Raw genomic sequence first — 25,662 nt, 5'->3', positions numbered from 1 at the left:
AAGGCTCTGTCAGTAACCTATCTTTGTGTGTCCCTTTTAATAGGGCAGGGCCCCTCTACAACCCACACTTCCAATCTCATTTCATTGATTGGAACACCCAACTCCAAGGTGGTTTTGTAGAAGGCATTACCCCAGAGGTTCACATACTTTATTTTGAACTTAGACTGTGATTGTTTAAATGGTATACTCAGTTTTGACTAGAAGTAGTATAATGGTTTGTGTGTTATTAGTTTAGGCAGATTGCGCTTGTCTATTATTGCGACTTAGATGAAGATCAGACCACATTTTATGAGTAAATAATGCAGAAAACTAGGTAATCATAAAGGGTTCACAAACTTTCCTGCAATGGTACATCAGCACTTTAACTCTTCACATCTGGGAAATGTTAATGCACACACTTAATGATTAAATTCCATTGACTTCACTCATCTTCCCGATTCTAAATTTCCAGCACTCCCATCAAACCCTAGAATACAAGCCAAAGGAGCATTCAATATCTTATTTCTACTGATGCCAATAATTCATATTCTTATTCTTCAAAAAAAGAAAAAAGCAAACAAATGAATACTTACACTTACAGTTGCTCTCTGTATCTTGGATATACCCCAAGGTGCTTTACAGCCCAACAAATTATTAAATTTAACATCAACCATTACAGAATTTTTAGAAATTGTTTTGTGGTGATGCTAATTCAGAAGGGAACAGCTTTAAATGCCAATCTGGGATGAGTGCAGAGCCAACAGTTAGGTGGGCTCATGTGCAAGATGGCATTAATGACAATGCAAAATTGCAATATTTTATTAAATCAAGGCATTTTCCCTTTCTCCTACATTGCTCCTGCATTAAAAAGGAACACCGTTACTCGGAGGATCAATTATCTTAAAATGCTAATTACACTTTACTCAATGGGCCAAATTTCCTCATAACCTCAGGATTGATTTCTGATCTTCAACAAAGTTAGCTGAACTTGCCAAAGGTGGCAGTTGTGATACTACATTTAGGCCTTATTCTGGATTGAAAATCCTTTGGAGATAATGAGCATGGCCTAAATGTGGTGCTTTTTTTCCAAGCCGGATGAAACCTGAAGAACATAACTTGGATCACACATGATGGAATGACTACTTGGAAGTATTATCAAAGGTCATCCAATTCCTATAAATCCCTATCGCACCATAAATAAGTGCCTTAGGGGAGCAAGAAAGGAGGCTTCTGTCTATTGGATAGCACATGGGATATAATGCAAATTCCACTTGTGCTTCAAATTTAGAAGCATTCACCACTGGAGGCAAGTACCAAATAGCATTACAAGGGATCATTACATTTACAGAGAGCGTAAGAGATTCTGCAGATGCAGGAAACCTTGAGCGACAGACATTAAATGCTGGAGGAACTCAACAAGTCAGGAACCATCTGTGGAGAGGAATACGCAGTTGACATTTTGGGGCAAGACCGTTCATCACAACTGGAAAGAAAGGAGACTGCAGCCAGAATAAGGTGGTGGGAGAAGGAGTACAAGCTGGTGAAACCTGTTAATGGGGAAGGCTGATTGGTGGGGGAAGAGGGAAACAAAGCAAGAAGCTGGGAGGTTGTAAGCAGGTTGGGGGGGGGGGGGGGGAGAGAGAAGGGGAGAAAGAGGAACCACAACAGGCAATGGTAGAAGAGGAAAGGGGAGGGGTAAGAAATTACCAGGTTAGAGAGATATCGTTATTTATAGCATCAGAACGGTGGCTACCCAGATGGAATATGAGGTGTTGCTTTTCCAACTTGAGGGTGGCCTCATCATGGGCAGTAGAGGAGGTTGTAGACCAACATGTCGGAGTGAGAATGAAATGGGTGGCCATCAGGAAATTCCATCTTTTGTGGCAGATAAAGTGAAGGTGCTCGATGAAGCGATCCCCACATCCATGTCAGGTCTCACCAATGTAGAGAGGTGGCCACATTAGGACCACTAGATACCACAGATGACCCCAATAGACTTGCAGGTAAAGCGTTGCCTTGCCCTGAAGGACTGTTTGGGGCCAGTGTAGTACTTATCCCACTTGTAGGGATAGGTGCCAGGGTGGGGGGGGGGAGAAGAGAGATCAGTGAGGAGAGACAAATGGACAAGGGTCTCACATATAGAACGATCCCTATGAAATGCAGAGAGTGGGGAAGAAAGATTGCTTAATGGTAGGATATCATTGTAGATGATGAAAATAATGGAGAATGATGTGCTGGATATGAGGTTCGTGGAGGTGGTAGGCAAGGACAAGGGGAACCCTACCCCTGCTACGGGCAGAGGGCAGATGGGTTGAAAGCAGATATGAGAAATGGAGGAGATATGGGTGTCAGCAACATCAGAAGTGGTGAAATGGAAACTAGGTGGTGGGGAAAGTTGATTGGTGGGGGAGAGTGGAATGAAGTAGAAAGACCACAGAACCAGCTAGTTCCCCCCAACCACCAACCTCCTCTGTCTGGGGAAACAAGTTCTCAATTCCTCTTTTGGCTCCTCCAACTTCTCCAAAGTCCAAGCTGTAGGCATGGGCAGATGCACAGGCCCCAGCAATACCTGCTTTTTTTTGTTAGTTATGTGGAAAGTCCCATGTTCCAATCCTACACTGGTAACACTCCCCAATTCTTTCTACACTACTTTGTCAACTATATTGGTGCTGCTTCCTGCATTCATGCTGAGGTTGCCAATTTCATCAACTTTGCCCTTGCTGCCCTCAAATTTACTTAGTCCATTTCTGACATTTCTCCCCCCACCCCCTCCTTCGATCTGTTTTAATCTCGGGAGACAGATTATCTACCTATAACTTTTGTAAATCTACTGACTCTCACAGCTGTCTTTCTTCCTACCCAGTCAATTGCAAAAATACTATTCCCCTTTCTCAGTTCCTCCATCTCCACCACATCTGTTCTCAGGATGAGGCTTTCCAGTTTAGAAAATATGAGATGTTCACTTTTTAAAAAGAATAGGGTTTCCTTTTCACCATCCATGTTGCCCTCATCCAAACCTCCATTTCCTAAACATGTGCCCTCACTACATTCTCCCGCTACCACAATGGGGATAGGGTTCCCCTTATCTTTAGCTACCACCCCAACGAGCCTCTGAATTCAGCATACCATTCTCCATAATTCTGTCACTTACAACGGGATCCCCTCACTAAGCATGCATTTCCCTGCACCTTCCATGGGGATCACTCTTGTGAATCCCTTGTCCGTTCATCCCTCCCCACTGATTTCCCTCTAGGCACATCCCTGCAAACGTGACAAGTGCTACACCTGCCCCTATACCACCTCCCTCACCACCATTAAAGGCCCCAAACATGCCTTCTAGGTGAGGCAACACTTTAACCGTGAGTCTGGCAGGGTCATCTCCTGTATCCAGCACTCCCAGTGCAGCCTCCTCTACATTTGTGAGACCCTACACAGATTGGGGGACCACTTCGTCAAGCATCTTTGCTCCATCTGCCACAAAAAGGGTGAGATTTCCCGACGGCCACCCATTTCGTCTTTTCATTCCAATAGGTCAATCCACGGCCTTCTTTACTGCCACAATGAGGCCACTCAAGTTGGAGGAGCAATATCGCATATTCCATTTGGATAGCCTTGAGCATATATTTCTCTTAACTTCCTATAATTTCTCCCCCCACCCCAATTTTCCATTCACTACTCTAATTCCCATCTCATTCCTTATCTTCTCCTCGCCTCCTCCTCCCCTTTCTCCCATGGTCCATTATCCTCTTCTATCAGATTCCTCCTTCCAACTAACACCTTTGTGCTTTATATTTCATCTTTTTATTTCTTCCCCCAAACCCCCACCCTCCTCCACACCTGGTTTCACCAGATCACCTGTCAGGTGTGCTCCTCCCCCCCCACTTGTTACACTGGCTTCTGCTCCCTTTCTTCCCCAGTCCTGATGTAGGGTCTCAGCCTGAAACATCGACTGTTTATTCCCTCCATAGATGCTGCCTGACTTGCCAAGTTCTTTAGGCATTTTGTTAATTACGCCTCTATTTTATTTCTTTAACATACCTTGAAGAGACACTTCTAAAAAATAATGGGCATATTTTTCCATGAAGGCTTTGGTTTTGGCAACGGAGGTAAGCGGCCAACCATTGTGGAGGTCACTCTCGTGGACCGAGCCTGAGAGGTAGTAGTCGATGAAGTGTGCAGCCGTGGGCATGCAGAGGTTCCAGTTGAAAGTCTCAAGCAATAAAAGCTCCATTTGGAGCAAATCTCGTTTGTTCAGCACCAGATGCAGACTGTTCATGAAGCCCAGGCTGTTGAGCTGCTCCAACTTTGGCACCCGATCTTCTTTCTCTTCAAATTTGCCTTAAGACAGAAGCATTGAGAGTCAGAATTCCACTTTCCAATCGCCTCAAACAGAATAGAAACTCAGAGTTAAAAGCCAGTTTATTTCTAAGGCAGCAATCACTTCAATTACTTAATGAATTGACTGCAGAGTCCACTCAAGAGATTGGGGTAGCTTGTGCAAAACAGTTTTCATCCAAATACTGCACTCAATTCTTGACTTGGGATTTAAGAGTTAAGTAATTTGTATTTACAAGAAAAAAGAAAATTGGCTAAAGAAAAACAAAGCATGTCATTTTGAGAATGCCAACACAGAGCAACATCCATTACACTCACACTTCCTTACTTATAAATGCCAAACCTTAGTAGGAAAAAGCCTACTGAAACCTGGATTATAAATGTTTGTAAAGGTCAGACAAATACTTGGAGCTTCCAATCTCCAGTCTGGCAAAAAAAGCACTTATACCCCTTTTAGGGGCTTGGCATTTCAAAGTATTCTGCACCCTTTCTAAATGAAGGGCAAATTATGCCCAACAATCTGATATTACCCAACAGGCTGCTTCAAACAATGGATATTAAAGGATTACCCAGGTCATAAAGAACAATTCTATCGGATCTCTTGAAAATGTCATGGATTTCTGAAAGTCAGATGGAAGCCAGCCAACAGAACAGACGCAGTTCTGACTGAAAAGCAACATCGTCAAACTATTCAGCAATCACTCAATTATGCAGTAGAGTACCTGGCTAAAGTTTTTGTGTTCAAGTCTCTGGAGTGGGCTTGAATCCATAACACCAATTGAACATATTAAATCTAAATGAATTATTAGTTAGAAAGTATGATTAACAGTTTTCTACAGAATTAGTCATGACAACCAGACATGCTTGAACTGAAAATACCAAGTGAAATGGTTTCTGGCAAAAATTAAAATTCTGATCAGTAAACTTTCTCCAGTCACAGTATTAAACTCTCTACTGTATTTTATAGATTGAACAGTTTTTGAATGTGCACAAGAGCACATATCCAAAGTTATCCAGATTTTTAAAAATGTATAAATCCTCTGCTTGCAATTGCTTTATTAATTTGCCCAGCACATTTTTTTTGTTTTTCATTGTGTCTTCATAATTCAATGCTTAACAAGAGAATACATCTATAACTATGGTTTATTCACTTAAACTGAATTGGGTACTTGAATGCACACAGCGGCTTTATAATTTTGTTTCTAATTAAATTTGCATACCCAGTGCTTACAATACCAGAAAAGCTGCAGTAATTGCATTGCATATCAATAAGCTTACATATACAGCTTTATAGCTTCCCTCTGGTACTGTTTCTGACATGATTTATTTTAAATGCTACGCATTCTTGATAGCATTTCACTAAATTATACAGAGTAATAGAGGCAACCCTTCATACTCATGAATCAAGGCTAACTGGCAGTGCACCAGATGGCATTTCTGTCTTTTAATGTGGGGGGTTTTGTACTGAGGCTACTCTGTTAATGCATTTTAAACAGTTCATCCTTGGAAAAGATTTGTGTATGCATATCTATCCTCCCACTTCAAAGTTACAGGAAAGACATTATTGCAAGAGAATGTTATTAAATACCATAAAGCACAAATATCATCTTACATAGATACAAAAACAGAAGATAAACAATTCAATATTCTTTAAACTTGGTGGAGATACTGGAGGACAAGCATTGTAGAGTGCAACTCTGATTTTCTCATCTGAGTAGTAGAAATTTAGAATAAGGAGAAAGCTATATGGACTGTTATACCAATGGTAGACGGGGAGAAGTTACTAGCTAACTTAATTTTCCATTGATGGCTCCACTGACTCTTAGATTATGACATGAGTCCAGGTACTTTAGCAAGTTAGAGGGTTTTTGGCTCAGTCTTTCAGGGAGTGAGTTCTAGATTTTCACTGGTATTTGTAGTGATGTTGGGGAAGGGAAGCTCCATACCTTTCTTTATATCCTTCTGCCCTTCAAATTTCACTATTTGTTTTATAAATCTCCCTACCAATGAAAGCATGTCTTTCATATTCACTCTAATTCTGTACTTTGATTAAATTACCACTCAGCATTTGTTCAGAACACATGCTTTACATCCCTCGACATTAAAATCCTGTCTTGAAAGCACTCATGCTACAAGACCCTTCCAGTATCATGTTGATCAAAATTGTACCAGTACATACTGTAGCTAATATCTATTTTATTAAGTTCCACATCAACCTCCTTGCTGTTACATCACATATCCTAACCAATAAAGCTATGCCCACTTTGCCTTCTACCTGCTCCCTTTAGTGATCTGCCAACATGCACTTCAAGATCCCCTGTTCCGTCTGCACTGTTCAGTGCCCAGCTTGTTTTCGCCATGTTTTGCTTGACCTTGTCTGACTTGGCACCGGAGCTCACCTTCGAGGCTAAATTCATAGTTTTCCCAGCATAAGTAACTTCTTGATAATATTTTGAAAAACACAATTGTCTTCCAAATTTTGTAATACATGCAAACATATCATTTGTGGCGTTAATGTCTGAACTGCATGGGACCTTGCACACAGCTCTGCAGGAAGCCCAATGCATTTGATGGGAAGGCACTCAAATTCACAATCCTTTTGCTTCTGTCACTGCTGTAGATCAAGGCAATTCCATGCAGTGTCACAAGGATACTTGAAATGTTAGCAATGGCTCAGCTATTACTGTGGGTCACAGAAATTATTTCCACCCATACTGAATCAATTCACCTGAACCAGAAGAGTACTTTGAGACTAGTTAGCTTCATATGGATAATAGTGGGAGGGAAGAAAATGGATTAAGAAAGTAATTAGTACCAATGTCCACAGAAACTTTCAAATGTGGACAGAGGCAGCATCTAATGCTGAATCCTATCCTACACTTACAGCTGAACATCAGCTCAAATTGCAATCAGTTCAGCTTTCAGAGGAAACACGAGGAAATCTGCAGATGCTGGAAATTCAAACAACACACACAAAATGCTGGTGGAACACAGCAAACCAGGCAGCATATTTAAGGAGAAGCACTGTCGATGTTTCGGGCCAAGACCCTTTGTCAGGACATACATACATACCCGACGAAGAGTCTCGGCCCGAAACGTTGACAGTGCGTCTCCTTATAGATGCTGCCTGGCCTGCTGTGTTCCACCAGCATTTTGTGTGTGTAGCTTTCAGAGGTAGCTTTTAGCCAATTTATTTGGAAATAAAGGCAATCAGAGTCTCAAAATTTCGAACAGGAACGTTTCAATAAATTTGTTGGCAAAGTATTGCTTCTAAAAAAACAGGAAAAATAATTCACCACCTGAAAGTAATTCCCAAAGGTAACCAGCAGTGATTTATTTCTTCTTTTCACGAAGGCAACATTTGTTGGATAGCTTTGGCACAGATAATTTCAAGAGGCGATCTTAAATTCAGAGTTAAATATAGATAAGAACATCTGAAAATTCCAAAAATGGATTCCATAAGAAATTCAAATGGCATAAACCAACAAAACAGAAAAGGAAAACTAACCACAACCTGTAAAAACTTTATATTTATGGCAAATACACCACTATACCTCCACCTACTAACCCACCCCTTCACAACCCCAACCACCACTACTTTATCATTTCCTGTCAGACACCTTATGTGCGGACACTACTGTGCCTAGCGTTATTTTATGGACATACACTCATTTTATGTATCAAAGTTACCTTATGTATTTATATTTACTGTTTCCTTTTACTACTGTGCTCTTTATCTTACTGTGGTTTTTGAGCCAGTGGGGAGGGAAGGGTGCAGGACAAGTGACAGGGGAGTGGCAGGGTTGTGGTGGGGGGCGGGGGGGGGGGGCAAGAGTCACACTCAGCTCTGAGACACCAGGCAAGGTCATTTGATTCCAAACAATTGGATTATTGTCTTTCTGGTGCTTCCCTCTCCCTCCCCTCTCACTTCCTCTTTTCTCAATTATGATTCCTTCTTCCCTGTCCCTTTCCCACTCTGTGCGTATCAAAATCAGATTTATCTTCATTTATGTACATCATGAAATTATATTTCTTGTGGAAGCAGTACAGTGCAATACATAAAATTACTATGGTACTGTGTAAAAGTCTCTCTCTCTCGACATATATGTGCCTAAGACTTTTGCACAGTACTTTGTGTTATATTCCTTCACTATTAAGATCAAAGCTTCCTGGAGCTCTGGAGGGATTGAAAACCACTTTACAAACCACATACAAGTATTCTGTCCCTGAATTTACACAGTTTGAAATACCAGTGATTATCTGCTTTGGAATTGTGTTTACAAAAGTAATACAGCCAATGCTCACATTTTTTTAATACCAGCTCAAAGCTTCCACCTTTGCTTGGGTTCGGGCTGAAATACTCTATTCAGACAACGGTTCCCTTACAACTTTAGGTTTGTGCATACCCTGTGGAGAAGCATCAGATCAAAAACGATATAACACTTCAACTTTTTGTGGCTGCTCCCACCTCATCCAGACCAAATGCGCAGTCACGGACACTCACGAGCCCCTATTATGCCGGCCTCATGGAACAGTTCATGTTCCTAGCACCACTCCTCAACTCTTTCTCCATTATACTGACAACTTCCATTGGTGCTGCTTTCTGGGCCCACACCTCTGGTGCTCCTCTCCTTTCCCTTCTACCTTCTCCTATCAGATTCCCCGTTCTCCAGCCCTTACCTCATTCACCGACTGACTTCCCAGCTCTTTACTTCACCTCTCCCGCCTCTCCCAGTTTCATTCGTTACCTACTCCTTGTATTTCTTCCTCCCTTCCCCCACCTTCTTACTCTGGACGTCCCGTCTTTTTCTCTCCGGTCCTGATGAAGGGTCTCAGCCCAAGACGTCAACTGTTCATTCTTTTGCACAGATGCTACCTGGCCTGCTGAGTTTCTCCAGCATTTTGTGTGCTGCAAGTTATTTATTACATCTGGTATTCCTGTTGTGGCCTCCTTTACACGAGATTCAGTTACTGCTTCCTGAGCACTTACACTGTGGCCACCCAGATCTCACAGTTTCAGCTGTTTCAATTCTTGTTCCAATTTCCACACCAAAATGTCTGTCAATTTCCCCCTCCACTCCCAAATTGAGGCTAAGCAAAATTAGAGGAACAGCTACTCACACCCGACTTGGGTTGTCTGCAACCAGACAGCGTGAACTCTGAATGCTCTCATTTCCAACAACTGCTCTCCACCAGTCCCTCATATTTTTCTTTCAGATCTACCTAGCCCCCATCACCCTATACTTCTCACACCCGCATATCCCTCTCACCGGCTTGTCTTCCCCACCTTCCACCCTTTGTTGAATGCTCCACCTTCCTCTCCTATCAGATTCCACATCCACCTATGTGGAATCCATCCTGGAACTCCCAGTTCCAGACTTCATTCCCTCAGAAAACAGAAGCATGTGAAATTCCTTCAATCATTAGCTTTTGCATCCTTCCCTTTTCCCATCTTTGATGCCTCAAGTTTTGCCATCTCACAAAATTCATAGACAGAGGAATTACACTGGGGGCGTACCGGAGAAGAACCTTTCTCCTTGCTCAGTACAGCTCAGTTTGAACTTTGCTCTTTGCTGCCCCTCACTGATGTGAACAATCCTCAAGGGTGCATTCTTGCAATGTAAATTATAAAGTATATCAAACATATTGGAGTTCAAAATAAACTCACTAACCAAGTAAACAAGCCATCAATACTGCAAATTAAATTTTGCATTTTCCAGCTGGAAGTCTGGGAGTATTTTGCATTCAGTTATATAACTGATTAAGCTCTTGATAAACAATTGCATTAGAATCAAATGCAGTATCAGAACATATCGAAGGCACTCATTTGTCTGCATTAAGTGTCAAGTTTTTGCCTTCTTAATGCACTCTGTTCAGATTAGAAATAGAATTTTAGGTCAACGCAAGTGGAGTTCTGCATAGAGAGTGGTGAGTGCGTGGACTGGGCTGCCAGCGACGGTGGAGGGGGCGGATATGATGGGGTCTTTTAAGAGTCTCCTGGACAGGTATGTGGAGCTCCAGAAAAATAGAGGTCTATGGGCAACCTTAGATAATTTCTAAGGTAAGGACATGTTCGGCACAGCTTTGTGGGCCGAAGGGCCTATATTGTGCTGTAGGCTTTCTATGTTTCTAAGTGAGGCACATGTAATTAATAGACAGCAACACAAAAATATTTATACTGAGGAACTCAGCAGGCCAAGCAGTGTCTATGGAGGTAAATTTAATCAGGACTGGAAGGGAAGAGGGCAGAAGCCAGAATAAAAGGGTATGTGGAAGGGGTGGAGCACAAGATGGTAGATGATGGGTGAATCCAGGTGGAGAGTTGGGGCGGGGGGGGGGGGGGGAGAGACAGATGGGAGGGTGGGAAGAAGTGGGAATGATACTAGAAACTGGGAGGTGATAGGTGGAAGAGCCAAAGGGCTGAGGATAGAATTGGATTGGAGTAGACAGTGGGGCATGGAAAAAAGGGAAGGATGTGAGGAACTTAAGGAAGGTAGGTGTAATTGATGGCAGGTCAATAAGGGTGGGGGAGGGGAAAGAGATGCAGGAGAGGGGACAGAGGGGAATGGTAACTGGAAATTGATGCTATCAAATTGGAGACTACCAAGGTGGCATACAAGGTGTTGTTCCTTGTCCACATATAGCCCATAAATCTCCAAGTCCTCCTGTTTGTACCTATCCAAATGACTCTTAAGTGATACAATTGTATCTTCAACCACTTCTTCTGGCAGTACATTCCAGATACCAACTACCTACTGGGTAAAGGCTCTCAGGTCTCTTAAATTTCTCCTGTGTCATTTGTGTCCTCTAGCTTTGGACTTCTCAACTCCAGAGGAATGACTATGACTGTATTTTATCCACACACTGCATAATTTTATAAACTATAAGATCACTTCAGGGACCCAGTGTGGGCAATCTCTCCTACAAGTTAGGCCCCCCATTCCAGACAACATCTTTGTAAAATCTCTTTTGCATCCTCTCCAGGATGACCTAAACTGTACACGATATGCGAAGTGCAGCCTCACTGTTGACTTGTATAATTGCAACATAATGTCTCTACTCGTAACTTGATGTCTTGACAGATGAAGACAGCATGCTAAACGTCTTCTTTCCCACTGTCTGCTTGCACAGCTGCTTTCAATAAATTATGTGCCTGTACTCCCTGAACAAGTTCCAGAGAACTTGCTGGTGCCCTCCCATTCTCTGTTCAAGTCCTATTCTGGTCTGACAGTCCAAAATGCATCACCTCAAACTTATCTAAGTTACAATCCATTTGTCATTCCTTAGCCCAGGTGTTCCTAACCCGAGTTCCATGGATTCCTGTCTTAATGGCACTGGTCCAAGCTATATAAAAGGTTGGGAACCCCTTGCCTTGGCCCATCTCCATAACTGATCAAGAACCCTTTGCAATTCATTGTAATCTGCTTCATTATCAACAAAACATCCTAATCAGCAAACTTGCTAACTGTATCATACAAATTCATATCCAAATCAATCACATAAATAAATAACAGCAGTCCCAACTCTAAACACAAGTGAAATTGACATTAAAAACCTCATCCACTTCCTATGGCGCCACATATAGGTGGCCCTGATAGTCTATACAAGACCTCGTCTCTCCTGAGTCACCTTTTTACTGTTGAAATAACTGGAAAATCTTCTTGGGATCTTTAACCCTGTCTGCCAATTACATCACACATCTTTTTTCTTCTTAAGCCTGCTCTTAAACTTTTTATTATTTACTCAGGGATTCATTCATATCCAGCTGAATAAACACAATGTTTATTCAGAGACTTGATATTTCTCATAAACCAAGGCTTCCTGAAAGTGGTATGGCTAGCCTTCATCCAGGAACATGCTGTCTCTGGACTCTTGATATGACTTTTTTTTAAAAAACGCCTTCTATTTTCCAAATGTTCCTTTACCTTTTAAAAGAGTCACTCAGCGACACCCTGCCTAACACCCTCAGAGTTCACTTCACTCCAACTGAGCACTTTAATCTGCGAACCTGGTCGATCTTTTGTTCCATGTCTACGTTGAAACACAATTATGGTCACTGTACCCAGTGTGGTCCCCACTGACCTGCTTCGCTCCCTAACAGGACGCCCAGCAATGCGCCTTCCCAAGTAAGTTCCTCTGTCTTGGACACATTACTCAAACTCTGCCCCATTCTGGTCCTTTGCATTCTAGATAGTCCAATCAATGTGGGGAAAATTAAAACCTCCTACTAGTATTACCCTATTCTTACAACTACTCCAACTTCCTGACATACAAGCTCCTCAACTTCCGGCTGACTATTGGGAGATCAGTAAAATAACCCTACCAAGGTGACCATCCCATCCTTATTTCCAAGTCTGTCCAAAATGACAAGAATATCCTTTAAGTGTTGTTAATCCCTCTTATCAAAAGGGCAACATTCCTTCCACTCTTGGCTGTCCCTCTGTCAATCCTAAAGCATCAGTATCCAGGAACATTGAGATGCCAGACTGGTCCTTCTGTGACACAATATGATGACCCCAATATTACATTTCCTAGAGGCATCCATGTGTTTAGTTAGTCTGTCTTAATACCTATTACTACACCACTTTAGAATTTTAATTAAGAAAATTATTTTAGACACGAATTATCTAAGCACCACTACTTTGAACTCTGGCAATCACAATTTAACTCCATCAGTAATGAAAAGGACTGGACATTTGTTAGAGCTGGGGTCTTCACCACTGAATCACTACTTAAAATTAGTCACTAGATAATCACACTCACTTGATAATCTCATCCATATTTAATCTGTTGTAGAATTTTGTCTTGAGAATCACATCAATCAGCCCATTCAATCTATATCTCTGCTAATCCAATTTCTAACTTGCGTCCAAAACTTTTCAAAACCACTTCAAGCAACTAATTCCCTTTTAAAAGTATTTCTAAATCCTGCTTTTAGAAACATGTCAAAATTAAGCTGCATTTTAATCATTGCTAAAACATTTTCCTACACTTTTCTACAGTTTTGTACTTTGTTTTTCATCAAATACTATACACAAAATACCACTTCATCGCAATAAAACTGTTCATTATCAAAGCTTTCATCAAGACACACTCAAACTTACCAGATTCAATAATACAGATAATTTAAATGCCACTGTCAAAAATCTGGCTGAATTTATTTCATACTTTTTCCAGGAACTTTATATCCTTCTAAGAATTAACAGTCAATCACAGAAGTGGGCTGGGGTCACATTAAAACCAAAGTTCCTGCAGTTAAGGACATTAGTGGACAAGCTAGGGTCTGATAACAATCTGGTAGCTTTATCGTTACCATTGCTGGGACTAACTGTTTTCATTGAACTCACATTTAATTATACCAATTTAAATTTCTGTGATTTCCTGGAGGGATGTGAATTCCTCACCTGGTTGAGAGCTGACTGCCTGTCCAGATGTACAGTAGAATGCACCCTAAACTGGCTGGTATGGAAACTGCCCTACAGCAGACAGGAAGGCTCTACAATGGATAGTCAAAACTACCCAATGCATCACTGCTATCAAGGACATGCACACAGAAAGATGATGGAAAAAGGCCAGTTAACATCACAAAGGATTCCACCCACCCTGCTCATGGACTGTTTGTCCCATTCCCATCAGAGAAGAGGCTGTGTAGCATCCATGCCAGGACCACTAAACTCAAAAACAGTTATGGACATACAATCTATGTATATAAGCTAAGTGTTTATATTTAATGTATTTTTTAATTATTGTGTTCTTTACCTTGTTTCTTTTTGTGCTAATCCGATCAGGAGTAACAATTATTTTGTTCCTCTTTACACTTGTGCAAAGGAAATAACATTACACAATTGTGAATCTTGAAATAACAAGCAACATACTGGCTTGTCAGGGTATTCAGAAACATCTTCCAGTCATTGTTACTAAAAGCCTTTGATATTTATTTAAGGATTGGGAGCTGGAGGAGAGTGGACTAACAGATACAAAGGGCTTTGAAACAGCAAGCCTAGTTGCACAGTCACTTTCATTAAAGAGGAAGTTGTGAGACTTCTTGCTGAAGTAAAAGCTGGAGGAACATTTCCCAATTTTGTCTTGACATGCTCCCATTAAAACAGATTTCTTTTCCAACCCCAAAATGATGTTGGAAGTAAATTAGTTACACTTCATGTGAAAAAATTAAAGTTGTCAAGTTTTTTTTTTGCAGCCCTAACAAGGTTGGCAACCATTGAGCTGGAAGTATCAGAGTAACTATGTCACTCATATCAAGTTGCACTCTTGACTTGCAGCTCACTTAAGATATACCATGATATAAAAGTTGACATCAATGAGCATGGAGAGAGATGAAAATGATAATGTAATCTGGATGTTACTTCTGTGACACATTGTTAATGCTACACAAGATTCTCCAGTTCAGATTTCGATATAGTTCCACATTGAAAAAAAACACCTATGATCGCAGAGTTTCTCTTTATCGTGAATTCAGAAGAAATGGGCTGGATGAAAGTATGTAATGAAATTCTGTCACACATGGAAAAAAGATCAGCAAAAGCACCAACATAACCTCATCCAAACTCAAATTAAATCATGAAACCTTCAGACTTAAACATTCCAAAGTTCTTCAAATTTGGCTGCTATCCTTAATAACTTCAGCACATCCAAAGCTCTAAACTTCTATATCTGGCACAAATCAAGTTTTGTGCTTGCCCAGTATCCCAAGTCCTCACTGACCTAAACAAAAACAGAAAACACCACACAAACAAGAGAAAATCTGCAGATGTTGGAAATCTGAGCAACACACACAAAATGCTAGAGGAACTCAGCAGGCCAGGCAGCATCTATGGGGAAAAAAAAAGGACCTTGTGTTTCTCCCTTCCCTCAGCCCACCTTTTAACTCTGACTCATCTTTCTTTCGCTCCAGTCCTACTGAAAGGTCTCGGTCCGAAATATTGACTGTACTCTGTACTCCTGCATTTAGTGTGTTACAAGAAGCATCAGGTGGAAGAGTCTATAGCTTGGGTCAAGAACTCTTCACCAAAAAAAAATGAAAAAGTGAGGAACAAGGATGGAGAGAATAGAGGAAATAAATGTGACAGCTTTCAGACCACAGTTTCCAAGGTAAGAGTACTTTAAAAACAGTCCACTGAAGGTAGAAGATGAAAACTGAGGCAGAAACACCTTTGGGGAAAGAAGAATTTCCACCTATCATTCCCCAATCTACAGCACTTTCCCCTGCAGGTGTAGTACATGTTCTTTAAGCCTTTTCTCTTCCTGTCATCCGGGGGCCAAGTTACTCCTACCAGGTGAAAGGCAATTCACATGCATTTCCTAGTGCATTTGATTTGGTGCTCCTGACAGTGTATCTGTAATGGAGAAAACAAAGCTGTGTGTCTGCTTCGAAGTACACCATTGTTCAGTCTGCTAGGGCAACTCCAGGCTTGCAGCTGCCCATCAACTTAATTTTCCATCTATACTTCCATCTGAAGTTCCATTCTGAACTTGTTTCTTCATATACTGAATTGCTCAAAATAAGCTTTTAAAAATGCAGCACGAGTGTATCTGCAGATGCTGGAAATAAATAAAAACACAAAATGCTGGCAGAACTCAGCAGGCCAGACAGCATCTATGGGAGGAGGTAGTGACGACGTTTCGGGAGATAAGGTATTGCTACCTAGGCAGGAGATAAGGTACACACGCAGGTTGATGGAGCAATACCTTATCTCCCGCCTAGGTAGCCTCCTATCTGCCTTCATGAACATTCAACTCACAGACCTCCGTTGATACCCCTGCCACCCCCCCTTACCTCATCCCTATCTATAATTTTAGTCTGGTTCACTTTCTCTCTTCCCCCCCCCCCCTCACTATAATCTCCCCCCAGCCCTACCTTTCTTTCTCTTTTATTTCCCATAATTCTCCACCTTCCCTAGCCCATTTCCCTTCAGCCTATCACTTCCCAGCTCTCTACTTCATCCCTCCCCCCACTTCTTATCCCCCCTCGACCGTCCCATGTTACTTCACTCCTGATGAAGGGTTTTGGCCCGAAATGTCGTCACTACCTCCTCCCATAGACGCTGTCTGGCCTGCTGAGTTCTGCCAGTATTTTGTGTTTTTATTTAAAAAACACATCTTATTTCCAAACTCAGTACATTGAATCTTTTGAGGCATCATTTAATTGAACAATTTCAGGTAATCCCTCCGTTTTTTCTTCTCTTGCACAGATCTGGCAGTACCTGAAATGCTAGTTCTGATCCTCCCCTCCTCAATGTTTACCAACATTCTGTTGCTTTAGGCTTTGAGCATCTGCAGATTTTTGCAACTCATTGTCCTGATTGTCTCCAGAGCCATGATTTAAAATTAAATTTAACCTCTTTAAATCCTTCATTTCCAATTTTTCAATTGCTACCATCTCTCAAATATTATAATCCTTTGACAAAGTGACTGTTATGCAGTCATCAACACAGAAGTAATAAGATCAAAAACAAGTTTATACACAAACAAAAAGTTTATCAAGGCAACAATTATATCTGCATGTGTTTTTACAACTACTTAAGGTTTTTTAAACTTTTAAAACTATTCAGCACATTAAACATGCTCATTATAACTATTAACTTTTCCACTTTTTATCAAATTATAGCTCTTTTTCAAGTGTCGAAAGCTCATTATTAAATATTACAAGGTTCATAAAAATGCTGAGTTATTTTGGGGAATAGTCGAAGGAAAGTCAGCAAGCTTGCATTAGCCTTGCAACTGTGTTAGTGTGAAGTTAGGCATGTAAGCTCCCCAAAAAACAGTTTAAAAAAAAATCAGCTTGAAACAAAGGCTTTTGGGCTGCCAGGTCAAATTCTGCAATTGAATAACTCAGAAATCCTGTTGGAATAGAATTAATTGCATTAATCTAATTACACAATTTCTCCTTTAATGAAAATGTGTTACTTAAGTATAAGTGTAACAGCATCTTTATTATGGTTATTCCATTTAATTAATCATATTAGGATTCAATTTTATTGCACTTTATAAATATGAACAGCTTTCAGAATTTGTCAAAACTATCAAAAAGATCTATGTCAAAACAATATTACCGTGTATTCCATCTATGTCAAATTATTGCCTGGAAGCATTTAAATCCTAAGATTTCTAATCATTCAAATATTAATATTGAACTTAAACTGTAAATGCAAAGATCAAACTGACACAAGTTCCTAAAATGCATTAATAATTTTACACTTGCAGAGAATTTATAAGAGTTTAAAAATCACTCAGTAAGTCCGTGATTTGGCTTGTCAAGATTGATCACAGCACAGTAACACTCGTGGAACCAGCTTTGTTCTGCCAAGCTCACCAGCTTGTACAAAAGAGAACAGCTCTACACAGCTAGCCTTTTCCAAAAATTCTGTAGTTTTCACTATTTAAATATGATGATTCTGGCAAAATGTTAACTTTAGAATGGAATTGAAAGTGTCCTGGAATAATTATGCTTTTCCACTATCTAATCATGCAGATCTAAAGTCTACGACTGCATTTGAGATTGGAAGTTTCCAATAATGCATAATTGACAGGAAAAATAAACAAAATTATACTTGTCACACTTACAGTGGCATGCAAAAGTTTGGGCACCCCTGGTCAAAACTTCTGTTACTGTGACTAGCTAAGCGAGTAAAAGATGACCTGATTTCCAAAAGGCATAAAGTTAAAGATGACACATTTCTTTAATATTTTAAGGAAGATTACTTTTTTTATTTCCATCTTTTACAGTTCCAAAATAACAAAAAAGAAAAAGGGCCCGAAGCAAAAGTTTGGGTACCCTGCATGGTCAGTACTTAGTAACACCCCCTTTGGCAAGTATCACAGCTTGTAAACATTTTCTGTAACCAGCTAAGAATCTTTCAATTCTTGTTTGGGGGATTTTCGCCCATTCTTCCTTGCAAAAGGCTTCTAGTTCTGTGAGATTCTTGGGCCGTCTTGCATGCACTGCCCTTTTGAGGTCTATCCACAGATTTTCGATGATGTTTAGGTCGGGGGACTGTGAGGGCCATGGCAAAACCTTCAGCTTGCGCTTCGAGGTAGTACATTATGAATTTTGAGGTGCGTTTAGGATCATTATCCTGTTGTAGAAGCTATCCTCTTTTCAATTTCAGTTTTTTTTTGTTTTGTTGTTTTTTTTAAACAGACGGTGTGATGTTTGCTTCCAGAATTTGCTGGTATTTAATTGAATTCATTCTTCCCTCTACCAATGAAATGTTCCCCGTGCCACTGGCTGCAACATAAGCCCAAAGCATGATCGATCCACCCCCTTGCTTAACAGTTGGAGAGGTGTTCTTTTCATGAAATTCTGCACCCTTTTTCTCCATACTTTTGCTCATTGCTGGCAAAATGTTGTTTTAACTTCATCAGTCCACAGGACTTGTTTCCAAAATGCATCAGGCTTGTTTAGATGTTCCTTTGCAAACTTCTGACACTGAATTTTGTGGTGAGGATGCAGGAAAGGTTTCTTGTGATGAAGGTCATATTTGACAGTGCACCACCGCTCCAGAGTCTGCTAAATCTTCCTGAAGGAATTTTACAATCAAACGGAACTTTTGATTTGCCTTTCTAGCAAACTTACGAGCAGTTTTCTCGGGAAATTTTCTTGTCTTCCACCGTTCCCATTAACTGCCATTTCTTAATTACATTAAGAACTGAGGAAACAGCTACCTGAAAACAAATTTGCTATCTTCTTATAGCCTTCTCCTGCTTTGTGGGCATCATTTATTTTAATTTTCAGGGGAGTGCTAGGCAGCTGCTTAGAGGAGCCCATGGCTGCTGATTGTTGGGACAAGGTTTGAGGAGTCAGGGTATTTATAAAGCTTTGAAATTTGCATCACCTGGCCTTTCCTAACAAAAACTGTGAATAAGCCATAGCCCTAACAAGCTAGCAAGGTCTGAGACCTTGGTAAAAGTTATCTGAGAGTTCAAATCTCTTGGGGTGCCCAAACTTTTGCATGGTGCTCCTTCCTTCCCCCCCCCCCCACTCTAAAATTGTACAAAACAAAAGTAATACACTAATCTTGCTTAAAATGTTGAAAAGAGTGTTTCATCTTTAACTTTATGACCTTTGGAGATCAGTTCATCTTCTACTCACTTAACTATTCACAGTAACAGAAATTTTGACCAGTGGTGCCCAAACTTATGCATGCCACTGTATTCTTACTGTGACTGAGTTATTTATTTTTATATTATCAGATATTGCATTGTACTGCTGCCACCAAGTTAACAATTTTCATAATATATACTGGTGATATTAAACCTGATTCAGATTCTGAGATTCTGGCATGTTAGGATTCATCTGATTCACCTAGGAAATAACTGAAATTGCCGAGGCTCTTCTAATATTCCTTAAATTAGACAGCTTATGCCAGACAACTTGTGGACAACAGATTTAGCATTCATGTCTTTACAAGGACCCAGATGCAAATTTAACACCTAACAGTTAAAGTTTAATTGCACTGTAGCAAAGTGTTTGTAGTCAATAACATAGTGCACAAGGAAAAATATGTACCGTAGATTCCGGATTTTAAGCCGCTACTTTTTTCCCACATTTTGAACAGCTTTGAACTCTGCGGCCTTTAATACGGAGCGGCTAATGCATGGTTTTTTTTCATGCCGCCAAAAACATTTTGCCTCGTACCAGTAGACCAATAAAATTGATGAGTAGTTCAGAGGTCCAATGAAATTGTACGATAAATCAAGCGCACTTTCACAATTAAATTATTGTAAATCAGTCATTTGTACTCACCCTCATCAACATGGAAAACACTCGAAGAAAAGCATTGTGCTGCCTTTATGGCAGTTACTTAGTTTATAATATTTTCGCTTAGTAATTCATTTGTTAGTTAAAGTTAGAACTGTTTTAACTATATTTGTTTTCTGTACTACATCCCGGGATGCTATGACGTCACACCCGGTTTCGCCGCGTCTTGTGGGAAAAATGCCGGTTTGCGATAAACGGGAAGGCGGGGGGCGAGCGGCGGAGCGAAAACGCTGCTTTTAAGTTAAAGGCGATCAATAACTTTTCCTGGTAGGCTGCAGTATATATATTTTTTACCAGTCGTTAGGAGATATTGGAATGTTGTTCAGTAAAAAAGTATACACAACGTATATTTAAAAGTAGCCGCGTTACAGGCACGGTTCGAAAAAAAGCATTTGCAATATGTATTTGTTTATGTTACCATATGGATTTAATTAAAAGTTAAAAAATCCTCACGTATAATATCTTTCTGTGTAAATATCTCATATTACAACGTGGGACACCTGCGGCCGAAAATCCGGTGCGGCCTGTACAAGTACAAAATTGATTTTCTTTCTAAAATTAGAGCCAGCGGCTTTTAATCAGGTGCGCTCTGTAGTCCGGAATCTACGGTACTAATAAATGAGTCAATGGAGTTGCTATCTATCTTATTTGTGCCTTGTGCTGTGTATAATTGTTGGTACCACGTTTTGCAGCTTGGCCCCAGAGGAATGAGGTTTCATTTGGCTGTATTCATGTATATGGTTAGATGATAATTAAACTTGAATTTTAACTTAAAGGGGGTTAATGAAGGTACACATGCATTTTCAAGTGGCATTTCAAAATATAGTGGGTGTTAACAAAATTAAAGTTTGTAAGATTAAAAGAACTTAAATCCCAAACTAGCTTAAATCTAAAGGTTTTCAACAATTAGGTTTCAGACTGGAGGACGATATATAATAGCATTTACTCAGGGTCAATAACAGGACTGCTGCTCATTTAAATAATTTAAATATCTTGGGTGCGAGAAGAATAATTTCAAAGACTGCCATGAGAGAACTGAAAGTGGTAAACAAACTAGCAATAAACTTCGAGGACCAGAAACCGATCGGTAAAATGGGCAGACACACACCAATGAAATTTAAACCAGAAATGCAAAGCAGCACACTGAATGTTGGAGTGGTAAAGGGAACAAAGTGGCCTAATTTTAAAGAAAGTGTAAGAACAGAAAACTGGGATTATATTACACAAATACTGTGTAAAAAGGAGAAATTGCGAAGGATTTTTTTTTAAAGCACCAACAAATGTGATCCAAGGCAATGGTAAATGTTGAGATATGGGATTGGAATTGTGATAAACCTTTACTTTTTAAATCCAGAGATAGAAATGAAAGAACCAGAAGACATATTTATGGTTGTCAGAAGAATGACAGACAAATTCTGTGAAACGTGAACTGAAGTGCACTGCCTGAAGCAGTTTAACAGCACCATTCAAAATAGGGGGAGGGGTGGGAAATATTGAAGAGAAAGATTTACAGGGACATGGGAAAAGGACAGGGAAGTGAGATCAAATGGATAGCTCTACCAAAACAAAGGCATAAAGGACCAGATAGTTGTCCTCCACACTTTTATATTTTATTTTGCAATTCCACAAATGGTTCATCTGCTGTTTTTAAACTAGAGACTTGAACTAAACTGCATCATTACCTACTGCTTCAATTACCTTCTGCCCTCACACTTAATCACATTTCAGTTTAGGGAGCAAAGAACTTTGTTTCATACACTGTTAACCTGGATTAATCAAAGATACCTTTAAATCAAGGGTATAAACTAGCTGAAATAGGCTCAAACCAATATCTCATAACTTGACCAATTCCATCTAGCAATAGAAATGTTGCAATTAGCTTAGTTATCCTGGTTTGACAGGACAGATAGAGACTGCCAAGTCTTATTTTTTTATTTAATATTAGAACCTAGCAAGATCCCAAAATGGCAAAGGAGATAAACTGATGTCCCTGTATTTTAATACTGGTCAAGAGAATAAGTTGTCCAAAATATCAATGAAAACTAATTTCACAGAGATTTCTGACATTGACTTTAAATTTCACACATTGATAACAAAGCATTGTGCTATGACTTAAGAACCAGACTCATACAGCACAGAAACGTGATCTTCCTTTCATTATATCCATGTCTATTATCAAGTACCCACTTTACTAATCCCAGTTAGCAGCACTTGGCCCATAGCCATCTATGCCCATATGATTTGAATGCTCATCTAGTTACTTCTAAAACATTAAACCTTCACCACCTACTGGGTGATTTTTTCCTCTCAAAGGCTCTTTAATTCTCTTATACCATACCTTATACCATGCCCTCAGGTTTTAAAATGTTTCCATTATGGGGAATAATTTCTCACTACCCACGCTAATACGGTTCCTATGATTTTGTGCACCTCCATCAGGACCCCACTCGACGAAAAACAAATCTAGCTTATCGAGTCTCTCCTCATAATTGAAATGTTCCATTACAGGCAACATCCTGGTAAATTTCCTTTACATCCTCTGCAGTGAAATCACAACCTGCTTATAGTATGGTGACAAACAAAATTTTATGAAATTCTGCCACTTATCCCATGCCATAAGCAAAGTATTTGACTTCAAAGCAAAACATTAATGCCCAAATTTTGGGTGGACTGCTCCAAGAATTTCATCTTGCAATTTTCATTGGTGTTATAAACCAGCACAGAGTATTCAAGCAATGAGTAGCCACACCAATTCATCAGAAAACTGTTAGGATGCTAATGAATTTCCTCTTCAGCATTCTAATTAGCTGGAGGTTTCTTTGGCTGAATGTAATCCATCAGCAAAACCTGGCTTTGAAAGAACACTAGATTAAATACAGAAAAGGACTGCTTCAATTTCAAGTAGCTACTTGCAGAGCAGTCTCTGTCCGAGGCCTCCGTTGCTCAGAGTTGACCACGGATATGGTGTCCTAGCTGTCTCGATATGCAGGCCTGGGCAGTACAATATGGAGAGCAAGCTATTGCCCATGTAGCAAAATCTCCTTTCCACGCAACTGATGAACCCAAAGGAACGGCAGAGATCGATACAGTTTGGTACCAGCAGCACTGCAGGAGTTGACAGTCAGCAGCCTTAGGGACTCCAGCGTAGAGTCTCAAGCTGTGTCATTGGCCATTTAGCTTTATGCCAGTCAATACTGGTAAGTACTTTAGTCTGAGCACTGCCCCCTTGAGAAAACCAATCAGAATCAGGTTTAATATCACTGACATATGTTGTGAAATTTGTTGTTTTGCAGCAGCAGTATATTACACAATAAAAGCTATACATTAAGAATATAGAAAAGAAAATTAAATTGGTGCAAAAAGAGGAAAAATACTGAGGTAGTGTTCATGGGTTCATTGTCCATTCTGCAATCTGATGGCAGAGGGGAAGAAGCTGCTCCTGAAACGTTGAGTGTAACTCCCCGATGGCAGCAATGAAAAGAGGGAGCATGTCCTGAGTGACAGTGGTCCTTAACGATGGATGCCAACTTTTTGAGGTATTGCTTTTAGAAGGGTCTCAGTTGCTGGGGAGGCTAGTGTCCATGATGGAGCTGCATGAGTTTACAACTCTCTGCAGTTTTTTCCCCAATCCTGTGCTGTGGCACATCCATAACAGTTGGTGATGCAACCAGTTAGAATGCTCTCCATTGTACATCTGAAGAAATCTGTGTCTTTGGTGACATACCAGTTCTCCTCAAACTCCTAATGAAATATAGACACTGTGATGCCTTCTTTGAAATTGCATCAATACATTGGGCCCAAGATAGATAGATCCTCAGGAGATGTTAACACCTAGGAACTTGAAAACTACTCACCCTTTTCATTCCTGATCCCTATACAAAAACTGGTGTGTGCTCCATTGACTTCCCCTCCCTAAAGTCTATAATCAATTCCTTGATCAGACACTGAATGTAAGGTTGCTACCGCAACACCACTCAACCAGCTGATCGCACTCCTCTACACCTCATCACTACCATCAGAAATTCTGCCAACAATAGCTGTGTCAATGGCAAATTTATAGATGCAATTTGAGGCAGACAGACATACTTTATTGATCCCGAGGGAAATTGGGTTTTGTTATAGTCGCCACCAACCAAGAATAGTGTAGAAATATAGCAATATAAAACCATAAATAATTAAATAATAAGTTAATTATGCCAAGTGGAAATAAGTCAAGGACCAGCCTATTGACTCAGGGTGTCTGACACTCCGAGGGAGGAATTGTAAAGTTTGATGGCCACAGGCAGGAATAACTTCCTATGACACTCAGTGTTGCATCTCAGTGGAATGAGTCTCTGGCTGAACGCACTCCTGTGCCTAACCAGTACATTATTGAGTGGATGGGAGACCTTGTCCAAGATGGTATGCAACTTGGACAGCATCCTCTTTTCAGACACCGCCGTCAGAGACGGTGCCGAGCCACGCAATCAGAGGTGTGGTGTAGAGAAAGTAGAGCCATGGGCTAAGCACACATCCTTGAGGTGTGCCAGTGTTGACCGTCAGCAAGATGTTATTTCCAGTCTGCACAAACTGTGATCTTCCAATCAGGGAGTCGAGGATCCAGTTGCCAAGGGACAGAGAGGCAAAGGATCTGGAGCTTGTTCAGTACAACTGAGGGTATGATTACATTGAATGCTGAGCTGTAATCAATAAACAGCAGCTTGACATAGGCATTGCCATTGTCCAGGTGAATCAAGGCCAAGCGGAGAGCTGAGATTTCATCTGCTGTAGACCTATGTGGTAACAGGTAATTTGCAGCGGGTAGATGCGAGCACCACTGAGCGACAGTCTACTGACTTCCAATCTGAATAACGACTACTTACTACTATCCTCTGCTTCCTGTCATTAAATCAATATCCAACTGTGACAGTAATATTTCTAATTCAATGGGTCTCAATACTGATTTTTACAGAATTTTGCATCAATGTCAGAGAAACCAATAGCAAAACATGGTATTGCCAAAAAAGAGCCAAATTGCTCTCCCTACACCACTTGCAATGTAAGCAACTCTAGAAAAAAGCAGCTATATACAAATTTCAAAGCTAAAAAGGTATTAATACAATAAAGTATTACTTTTTTTAAAATAATGTAAGCAATATATTTTCTTAATTTCAAGAAAAAGTAAACATTCTCAGTGCAATATAAATATCACTAAATTTTAAATTTGTGAATATATAACAGTACTTGCTATTCAGTAGTTGAATACATAATTTATATTTTCACTGTACCCACTTGGTGGTTAGGCATTGCCACACAAGCTATCTTATGAAACAGACCTAATATCTGCACTTTGGCCAGAGGTCAGAAAAATTCATGAAGTTTTCCATTATCTTCAATTTCTGACCAACAACCCTAGAGGGCATAGGGAACTTTGAACCATGACCTCAACTCTTCAATTTTTCCTGCAGTAGTCAAAAGAGATCTATCAAAACAGACCCTGATGACTCAGCACGGTTGGCCAGTGCAAATCAAGCCAGCAGTGCAGGTGTTGCAATTGACAATTGTCGCAGTTTGGAAAGCAGAAATATTGA

The 25,662-nt window shown here is 40.3% G+C and overlaps 1 protein-coding gene across 1 annotated transcript in view; it reads right to left on the bottom strand.

The window, feature by feature from the left end:
* Positions 1 to 25,662, bottom strand: part of ccnjl (cyclin J-like) — a 72,063-nt gene that overhangs the window by 7,656 nt on the left and 38,745 nt on the right. The window contains exon 3 of the mRNA XM_073067721.1: positions 4,018 to 4,317. Within this exon, the coding sequence (XP_072923822.1) occupies positions 4,018 to 4,317 (300 nt within the window). The remainder of the gene's footprint in view (positions 1 to 4,017; positions 4,318 to 25,662) is intronic.

The sequence above is a fragment of the Hemitrygon akajei genome, chromosome 15 (assembly GCF_048418815.1).
Source record: "Hemitrygon akajei chromosome 15, sHemAka1.3, whole genome shotgun sequence".
In the NCBI taxonomy this organism is placed as follows: Eukaryota; Metazoa; Chordata; class Chondrichthyes; order Myliobatiformes; family Dasyatidae; genus Hemitrygon; species Hemitrygon akajei.
Note: the sequence above shows the minus strand (reverse complement) of the source record. Positions and strands in the feature narration are given on the sequence as shown.